Below are 10439 nucleotides of genomic sequence, written 5' to 3'. Positions count from 1 at the left end.
ACCTGGGGAGGAACAACCGGCACCATACCTACAGGTTAGGGAACTCCCCTCTTGTCAGCACGGAGGCGGAAAAGGATCTTGGAGTCATCATTGACTCCAAGATGAACATGGGTCGGCAGTGTGGGGAGGCAGTCAGGAAGGCCAACCATACCTTGTCATGCATCCACAGATGCATCTCGAGCAGGTCCAAAGAGGTGATCCTCCCCCTCTATGCGGTACTGGTCAGGCCGCAGTTGGAGTACTGCGTCCAGTTCTGGGCACCACACTTCAAGAGGGATATGGACAACATGGAGAGGGTCCAGAGGAGGGCCACTCGCATGATCAGGCGACAGCGGGGCAGGACCTATGAGGAGAAGCTACGCGTCCTGAACCTGTTCAGCCTCCAAAAGAGAAGGCTGAGGGGGGATCTAATGGCCTGTTATAAACTGGTCAGGGGGGATCAGCAGGCATTGGGGGAGTCACTATTGCCCCGTGCACTGCCAGGAGTGACCAGAAATAACGGTCACAAGCTGGCAGAGGGTAGGTTTAGGCTAGATATCAGGAGGCGCTACTTCACGGTCAGGGCGGCTAGGATCTGGAACCAACTTCCAAGAGAAGTGGTACAGGCTCCTACCCTGCGGGTTTTTAAGAGAAGGTTAGATGAACATCTTGCGGGGGTCGTTTGACCCCAGTACTATTTCCTGCCATGGCAGGGGGTCAGACTAGATGATCTGCTCAGGTCCCTTCCAACTCTAGAAACTATGAAACCCTACCTGGGCTGATGCCTGATGCTGCTGGGCGGAAGCAGTCCCACCAGCCCATCCAGTACCACGCAGCAGCCAGAGCTGCCAGCTGCCCATGGACCAGATCCAGTGAGTTGGTGCCTGCCTGTGGGTTGGATCAAATCAGTTGGTGGGCTGTTCTGACCAGTGGGCCATATTTTGCCCACCTCTGCCTAGGAGGAAAATAGCAAGCAGCCTAATGATTCATCAGTTAAGCCAGGGGGTGTCAACTGGGCGTACTTGGGAAGGCCCCAGGGGATACACAGCAGTGGTGTGGAGAAGTGGGGGTACTTGGGATGCAAGCTGCCATGGCTGCTGCCCACTTTCCACTGCTGTCTCATTGGCTTGCCACCGGGGGACATCTCCCCTGCTTGTGAACTGGCTGCTGGGGACCCCCCTCCCCTGCTCATCCACAGGGTACAGTCCAGGTGGAATACCCACCAGAAGGGGTACACTCCTTCAAAAAGGTTGAAAACCCTTGAATTAAGCAATTAGCTGCTGTTCACAATTGCTCTCTCCCACCTAGCACAGGGCTTCACATGGGCTATGATGTTTGTTTGGGCTTGCCTCCTCCTCCACTCCCTCCAGTCAAAGCCCCCAGGAGCAGCAGCTGTGCCTGAGCTACTATGTTATTGGTTAATAGTTCAACCAATGTAATTAGAGGAGGATAAACAAATATTTTAAATGCAATTTACATCCCTAGTTTATAATATTTTCAAGTCGGTGTTCTATAACATACTTGTTTCTAAATCTCAGCCTCTGTTGTGGCCTCATATTGGACAATGTAATTAGTGATAGTGGTGGTATGTTCTTTGTAATTCATGATGAATGCAGGACCTTGAGTAACTTGGCAGTTACTCAAGGTCCAAAACATTTTTGGACAGAAGAGTTGTTGATTCCTAACCAATTCTATCTTCCATCTGGCAGAAAAGATCATTTGCACCTTCTACTCCACTAACTGGAAGAAGATACCTGAGAGAGAAGGAAGTGGTCACCACTCCTGTTGCTTCAGCAACACAAAGTGTGAGCCGGTTACAGAGCATTGTGGCTGGGTTGAAAAACACTCCTAGTGAACAACTTACAGCTATATTTGAGTAAGCACATTGTATAACCCCTGTCTCCACAGCTACATGTGGTCTCTCTCTTCATACTTGGTTTTGTTAGGCTACTACATTCTTGCTCTGTTTCTTTCTGCTTGAAAGAGGTTTTTATGGAGGTAGTTGGTGCAAAGACATTAATCTTTGCGGTGTTGTCATTTAAAGACCTTATTTGTAAGAAAGTAAACCTTTTATTTCTTAATTGATGTGTTTCTCTGGAAAATTACATGGCTTAAACATCCAATCTCTTTTGGTGATCTAATGGGTCATATTCTTGACTCTTCATCTAATCATAACATCCATCTTCCTTTCATTTAGTGTAAATTGAAAGGAAAAAATAAATGTAATTATTGTAAAAATTTTGGTCTCTTAAAACCTAGGTTGATAGAAATTTCCTACCAAGGAAACTATAACTTTGCTAGACTGCACAGGTTTGTTTCCCATGTAGGTACTTAGACTGTGACCAAGTCTTCCTTTCTTTTATATCCTAGACTCTTTTTTAATTCTTTAATTATTCTTATGGCTCTCCTTGAACATCTCCAGCGTTTTGAACTTTCTGCTTAAATTGTGGTCACCAGAGCTGGGTAAAGTACACCAGCAGAAATTTTTTTAGTACAAAATATAGAACTATTATAAACTTACTAGTCCTGCTGGAGATTTCCCTGCTTATACACTCTGGATCACACTAGCCCCATTGGTCATAAGTATCACATTGAGTATCTGCGAGAACCCCCGAGTTGTTTTATGAGTTATAACTTCCTGGAATAGTTTTTCAGTCTGCATTCTTGATTCCTTTATATTTATATGTGTTTCACCACAGCCAGCGTTAACTCATACTTGTATCTTGTTTCTAGCTTATTGCTTGCATAATTTGTCATATGTAGTTCACCAGGCAATCCAGGGTGCTCTGCGTCCTGTTCTTTATATATTTCTTCACCAATCTGTGTTACCCTAAAACTTTGGTTAGTTTTGTTTTATTTTGTTTAAACTTCACTGCTGAGCAACAAGAAAGATTTCTAAAACCTCCCTGCATGCCATCTGACACCAACAGTGAAGTAATCCTGACTGATCTCCACATCAAAAAGCAACCCACAGAGACACTTGCATAGACCCAGAGGGACCAGACTTTCATCCTCAACTCCCCCTGTGCATAAATGAAGTTTATTTTCTATCTATACGAACTGCTTTGGAGGAGCTGTGGCAATTACTGCTTCCACTGCTTGCCTGCCAGATGTCAGACCCCAGGGGAGCCCTAGGAGCTGGATGACGCATCTGTGGGCTAGATCCAGCCCATGGGCTATACACACTAGTGCTGTACAGGAACATTCTCATTTTATTTTGGTCCACTAAAAGATTACCATGTAATTCTTGCTAATATTGTATGGATATTAGAGATGTGAAGTTAGTATGCCTAGACTGTTCCAATTTTTTATTCTGTTTCTTCCTCTATTGTTTAATAGGCTTCTCCTATCCTTCCTCATTCCCTTGTGGTTCTAAATGGGTGTGTCTACACAAGATGCTTTATTGTACAGCAGATGAATCTACTTCACAGTAAAGCATCACTGTCTACATGTGCACATCATTTTACTACACAGTACATTAGTCTACTGTGGGTTTGCCAGTCCCTGTAAATACCTGTAAGTAGATTAACCCCTACAGTAACTATTGCACAGTAGTGCATGTGTAGACTGCTGATTGGGAGCAAATTGCTCCCAGTCAGCCAAGAAAGCAGAGGGTGAGAAAACTGTCCCTTCCCCAAGCAGCTGCTTCCCAGCCCTGTGCCCTGATGGGCAGATTGGGGCAGGGGGCTGGAAAAATGTGCCCTCCTGCAGTTCCTGATTCCCAGCCCCATGCCCCAATCATTTGGGGGCATGAGGCTGGGAAGCAGCTGCCCTGGAGGCAAGACAACCTCCCTCACTCCCCAGAGACAAGTGCCTGACACTGGTGCCCCCTGCCAGCCCAGGGCTGACACCTGGGGGAGCCTGGAACTCCGTCTAGCTGCTGTATGGGCGCACAGCCGGGCTGGAGTAGCCTTGCACTGAACTGCTCCCTTTGGGAGCAAATTTGCTCCCAATGGGAGCACATGTAGATGTCCTGCTGGGGAAGACTTACTAAGTAGTATTTTACTGTGCAGCAAGCTTTCTGCGCATTAATTGCACGGGTAGATGCACTCAGTATGTAGTTGAGAGATGCAATTAAAAATACATTTAAAAAAATAAAACACTTCCCACAACCTCTTTGTGCAGATGCTCTTGAGTTTTGTATAGCAATATAAATTCTATTAAAGTAATATGAAAACAAAGGTCAGGTATTCAGTATTTACAAATTAAAAGGCCAGTCCTATTTCTACCCATTTATAAAAACAAGCAAACAAAAAAACCTGATGAAGAATGCCTTGCATTCAAAAGCTTATTTAACTTTAATCCCAATCATGCAGTTGGTTCAATAAAATAGGTTACCCCAAAAAAATCCTTGCCTCTCCTAAAATGGGGGAACTGGTAAATTTTTGGAGAACAAACTGTATTGTGTGAGTGTGTGGTCTTTGTATAGCACTCCTTGCGTACAAAAATAATGAAGTTAGTCAATCAGATCAAAATTCCAAGTCCCTTTATATACGCTTTAAAAATACTGATTCTTAGTTCAGAACACACGTTCATCTTTTCTATACAACAGGTTAGTTATTACCACAAGAACACTGTGCAGAATGGAATGAAGTAAGGCCAGATAGCAGGTCAAAATATGATTTGTAAGAACAGTTGAATCCATAGACTCTCTCTTTTCTGATTAGCTTGTAAAACTTGTTTGTTTTTTTTGTTTTTTTAAAGATGGATGAAAGTACAGAACATTGTCTATCAAAAAAAAAGCTTGGTTACATGAATTTTTCCAATCTGTAATATGCAAATAAAGAGTTTTCTTTCTGTCTTTGTTCTTCTATAGGTCTTGTGTGCGTAACCCTATGGAAAGTATTGTAAATAGAGTAAAAGAAATAGGTGAGGCTTTCTGTCAGAGCTATACTATGTCAACAGATGACCATTCTGGGCCTCATATAGGTAAGAGTATGTGAAATGGATGAAATGTTTCAAAATACTAAAACAAAAATAGTTGAAATGCATAGTCTGTTCATCCAAACTAGAGTAAAGTTGGGATGGTAATGTAACCATGATGGTTCAGGAAATGTATGAGGGTGGGGGGAAACTATTTTTGTGATATCATTCATTGAACCAACCCAACTATACAGCCAGTCCAGTAAAAGATATCACAAAAATCCCTGGCTTGTCAAAGCTGGCGTATTTATGGAAAAAAGATTAATCGTATTTTTCAAATACTGAGTAATGGCTGCCTAGGTGAAATTTTCAGTGGAGGGGCAATTTATTTTATAGAAATATATAAAACTTACCCTTAGCTCATCATTGATCAATCCGGGCTGGTTAATTTTTTTAAGACAAACTTTCATCCGTTTTTAACATTTTCTGATATCTTTTATCCATACATCATTCCTAACCTCAAAGAAGACTAAAGGCCTCTTCATCATAACTCCTGTTAAGACACATTTATAAGGTCTATGGTCTAAAGTTCAGTGATAAAACTAAAATTGTTTTTCTAAAGATATTTATTCTCATAAATAACTAGTTGCCTTGTTAAAGGTAGCAAAAGCAATGCAGTGTTTTTAAGATTACTTACTGGTTAAGAATACATCAGGTATTTTCTTGTTATTCAGCCATGTTTGGTTTAAATTGCAGATTTTGCTGTAAACAGACTAAAACTGGCAGAAATCTTATATTACAAAATTCTGGAGACTATAATGGTGCAAGAAACACAAAGACTGCATGGGAAGGACATGACCGTAAGTAAATAACTGGGATGGAAAATAGTTCTTTTATTTATTTATTTAATCTATCTGTGTGAGACTGCTTTCAAATTTTTTTTTTTGTTTTAATCTACACAGCTCACATTTTATTCAGCCCATAGGCAGAATTGGTTCCTTAGTCTAATTTAGAGGTCAGTGACCTTTAGGGGCTGGTAGGCCAAAATAACACTGCTGCTGCTGCCATTTTTCCCTGCTGACTGGCTGCCACCATGTGTGAATTCCATTCCCCACCCCAACCCCTCCATCACTGCTCAAGCCACCTATCACGAGAGGAATGTCAATATCCAGGTGCCATGTGCCAGATAAAATTGCTCTCTAGGCCGTAAGTTGTTAATCCCTTGTCTAATTTATTATCAGTGTCCCCTTCTTTCATAACTATTCTCTGATATGTGTAGTGTGCCTAAATGGCTGCTAGATAATTTATATTTTTCTTTATTTTGTCCTTCAAAAAATGTTGTGAAATTCTGCAGTCAGTGCATGCTCTGTTCTATTTTTTTGACTTCCAATGAGCAAGCTCTTTCCCTTTTTACTCTTAGCATCAAAGCAATATGACTGTCATGGGCACTATTGATCTGCTTCCCCTATATTTGCTTTATAATTAGAAAAGCAGACATTACCATCTGAAGTCTTCCTTTTTAGGAAGTAGTGCAAACAAGCAAAAACAAATAACTGCCCTTCTAGGGAATAAATATATACCCTACCACAGTCAATGCTTTATACCAGGGGCAAGCAAAATACAGCCCGTGGGTTGGATCTGGCATGCCAGGCTATTCTGTCTGGCCCGCGGGGCCCCTCTAAAATTTAGACAATTATTACCTGCCAGTGGCTACCTGTCTGAAAGCTGACAAGACGCCAGTGGCATTAGCCACCGGCTGCAACACTAAGCAGCTTGGGCTCTGGTTGCAACACAGCTAACCCAACCCCAACCTGACCTGCCCCGCCCCACTCCGCTCCCACGCCCCAGAAGCTTCTGGCTAGCAGAGGCATCTGCCCTAGGACCCCTGTGGCTGTTCTGAAGTCCTCCCTCATCTGAAAGTTGAAATTTAGGTATGGATGGGGGGCGGGGAGGGAGGGCAGGTGCTACTAACTGTGTGTGTGGGTTTATGGTGGGAGTGTGTGTGTGGGGGCAGTGGGAGGGTGTGGGTGTCTGTTGGGAGTATAGTGGGAGGTGGGGAGCAGCCCTGCCTGTCTCGTCCTGGCTGCAGCACATAATTCCTAGCTGCAAGACCAGGACCCATGTGTGCAGCATGGGGCCAGCTTGGCACAACATGGTTCCGGTTGCGAGGCCAGGGGCTGCACGACACGGAGCCAGCCCAGCCCATCCTGTCCCAACTGTGCTGCATGGTTCCCGGCTGCAATGCTGGGAGCCATGCGACACGGCATGGGGCCAGCCTGTTCTGGCTGCTCCATGCTGCGCCATGCAGGTCCTGGCCTTGCAAGTCCCCAAGCCACAGCCAGGACAAGCCGGGCCAGCCTGGCTCCTTGCCATGCCGCGTGTATCCCTGCCTTGCACCGGGGAGCCACATGCTGCTGGGACAGGATGGGATGGGATGGGACAGGAAGGGCCGGGCTGGCTCCGTGCTGTGCTGCACAGTTTGCAGCTGCAAGGCCAGGACCCATACAGTGTGGTGCTGAGCCAACCCAACCTGGCTTGTCCTGGCTGTGGTGCACAGTTCCCTGCTGAAAGGCCAGGACCCGCATGGCGCAGCATGGAGGGGAAGCTCCAGGCCAGGCTAGCCCCGTGCCATTCTATGTAGGTCCCAGCCTTGCAGCCAAGAACTCTGTGCCACAGCTGTGGTAGGCTGGCTTCATGCTATGCTGTGCAGTCCCCGGCCTAATAGCCGGAACCACGTTGTGTCAAGCCAGGCTGGCCCTCTGCCGTGCTGTATGGATCCCGGCCTTGCAGCTGGGAGCTGCAGCCAGGATGGGATGGGCGGGGCTGGCTTCCCACCTCCCACCATACCCCCAACACACATCCACACCCTACCACAGCCCCCAAACACAGACCCACACCCCCCATCATAACCCCACATACACACACTCCCACACCATCTGCCATATCCACACACACTCCCGGACCCTACCACAGGCCCTACACACACTCCTACCTTTCCACCCCTGCCATACCCACACCCACACCTCTCCACATGCACACTCACCACACTCTCACACCCACTCTTCAACTCCAGTTGCCCTTTGGCCTTCTTGACTTCATCCCTGCATGCCTGAGCAATGCTGTTATATTCTTCCCTAGTTATTTGTCCAAGTTTCCACTTCTTATAAGCGTCCTTTTTATGATTTAGTTTACTGAAGAGTTCCCTGCTAAGCCAAGTTGGTCTTCTGTCATATTTGCTAGTCTTCGTGTACATCAGGATGGTTTGTTCCTGCATTCTCAGTAAGGCTTCTTTGAAGTATAGCCAGCTCTCCTGGACTCCTTTCCCCTTCATCCTGCCTATGAGTTCCCTGAGTGAATCGAAGTCTGCTCTTCTGAAGTCCGGGGTCCTTACTCTGTTGCTCTCCATCTTTCCTTTCCTCAGGATCCTGAACTCAATCAACTCGTGGTCACTGATGCCTCAGCTGCCATCCAGTACTACATTCCCCACCAATTCATCCCTGTTTGTGAGCAGCAGGTCAAGATCATGGCCCCTAATGGCCAGGAAGTTGTCCCCAGTACTCTCCAAAAACTTCCTGAATTGCCATTGCACTTGTGTATTGCCCTCCCAGCAGACATCGGGGTGACTGAAATCCCCTATAAGAACCAGGGCCTGTGACTGGGAAACTTCCACTAGCTGTTTGAAGAAAGAGCCCTCTTCCTCCTGGTCTCTGGTCTATAGCAGACCTCCACCACAACATCATCCTTGTTGCTTTTTCCTCTGACCCAAAGACTCTCAACAGGCCTATCTTCAGCTTCATACTGGAGCTCTGAGCAATCATATGGCTCTTTTACATAAAGTGCAACTCCTCCTTTTCTTCCCTGCCTCTGCCTGTCCTTCCTGAACAGTTTGTACTTATCCATGGCAGTACTCGAGCCATGTGAGTTATTCCACCAATTCTCTGTTTATTCCAATCACATCATAGTTCTGTGACTGTGCAAGAACTTCCAATTTTTCCTCCTTGTTTCCCAGGTTCTATGCATTTGTGTACAGGTGCGTGAGGTAACTAGTTTATTGCCTTGATTTCTCAGGAAGTAGGAGAACACCTTCCTTGTTGCCCCCTCCTGCTTGTTCTTCCTCCAGGTCTCTCACTTCTCTACTTACCTCAGGGCTTTGGTTTCCATCCCCCAGCAAACCTAGTTTAAAGCTATCCTCACTAGGTTAGCAAGCCTATCTGCAAAGATGCCATTCCCTCTCTTCATCAGGTGGATCCCATCTCTTCCCAGAAGTCCTTCTTCTTGGAAGAACATCCCATGGTCGAAGAAGCTAAAGCCCTGCTGGTGATACCAGCTGCACAGCTAGGTGTTGATCTGCAGGATGCACCTGCTCCTTCCCAGGCCCTTTCCCTTGACCAGAAGGATCGCTGAGAACACAGCCTGAGCCCCAGACCCCCTCACCCTTGCACCCTGTAGTCACTTTTGATGTGCTCAGGGTCTCCCCCAGCAGTATCATTGGTGCCCACTTGGGGTAGGAGTCAGAGTGCCAGGTGAGCCTCAGTAGTCCTTCCCTGACATCTTGGATCTGGGCTCCAGGCAATCAGCAGACCTCCCAAGATAACAGCAGATAGTTCCCTTCATCCCCCGCAAAAGGGAGTCTCCAACCACCACCACCACCTGTTGCTTCTTGGTGGTGGTAGTCTTACTCCTTCTCACCTTGATGAGGCCTGGCCTGTCTTCCTCCACCAACGGAACATGCTCCTCCCTCTCTGCTGCTAGGGTTGCATATCCGTTCTCCAGATGAACAACTTCCTTCACAGTCCCAGAGGTCTCCTCCAGCATCAAACTGATGAACTTCTCATGGCGGAGGATGCTTCGGAGCCTCACCACATCTTCCTGTAGTTCTCTTGCCTGTTCCCTGAGAAACACCACCAGGAGGCACTGCTCACACTGCAGGCATTTCCCAACCTGGCCATTGCTGGAGGGAACCTGCAAGCCACAGCCCCCAAGGTGTCAAACCTGGATCTGGGTGGAAACATTGATGGTGAGCTGTCCTGCCTGGACAGAAGCATCACAGGTGCAAGCAGAGGCAGTGGCAGCGGCTCTGGCACTGCAGCGTCCTCTAGCCATTTCCCTGGGCCTCTTAATCTGCCTTCTCTCATACTGTTCTTCCAATCAGACCTTCCCTAGCAAACTCACCTGGAACTGGCCTGTTTATTTCTCATTGGCCCCAAAGGGTTCCTTTTTTCCTGCTTCCTCGCACAAAGCTTGAAAGACTTGCCCCTCAAAAAAGTTGGGGAGGGTCCACAAACTGGCTGGGGAACTGACCTATGAACTGACTGGTCATCTCTTGAGTCTCCTTTTATACCCTGCTGGGCCTGGACTGGCTCTGTCTTCTTGTTAGGGCTTCTGTCAGGCCCAGGCAGCAATCACTCAACAGTCAGCAATTGCTCCCACCTTCTCAGAGCACATGCCCCAAACACACACAGCCCACTGAACAAACACTCAGCAAAACAAAGGCACAGGCAGCTGGATCACTTACCTTCCCTGGGCAAGATATGATGCCTAGTTTCTCTCTCCCTTCTTCCTCTTGCCCCCATCCACTACCTGCAAACTGCTTACCC

The 10439-nt window shown here is 46.7% G+C and overlaps 1 protein-coding gene across 5 annotated transcripts in view; it reads left to right on the top strand.

Annotated features, from left to right (window-relative positions):
- Nucleotides 1-10439, top strand: part of RBL1 (RB transcriptional corepressor like 1) — an 88482-nt gene that overhangs the window by 27081 nt on the left and 50962 nt on the right. For 4 of the 5 annotated variants that reach the window (XM_019513077.1, XM_019513078.1, XM_019513080.1 and 1 more), the window contains 3 exons: nucleotides 1689-1855; nucleotides 4796-4908; nucleotides 5599-5702. In XM_019513077.1, coding sequence (XP_019368622.1) covers nucleotides 1689-1855; nucleotides 4796-4908; nucleotides 5599-5702 — 384 coding nt within the window. Of the gene's footprint in view, nucleotides 1-1688; nucleotides 1856-4795; nucleotides 4909-5598; nucleotides 5703-10439 lie in introns of those variants that run through there. The other variant, XM_019513081.1, reaches the window with a different exon arrangement.

This window comes from Gavialis gangeticus, unplaced genomic scaffold (genome assembly GCF_001723915.1).
Source record: "Gavialis gangeticus isolate Ggan-Ray unplaced genomic scaffold, GavGan_comp1, whole genome shotgun sequence".
In the NCBI taxonomy this organism is placed as follows: Eukaryota; Metazoa; Chordata; order Crocodylia; family Gavialidae; genus Gavialis; species Gavialis gangeticus.
The sequence above is the reverse complement of the archived record's forward strand: the minus strand, read 5'-3'. Positions and strand labels throughout refer to the sequence as shown.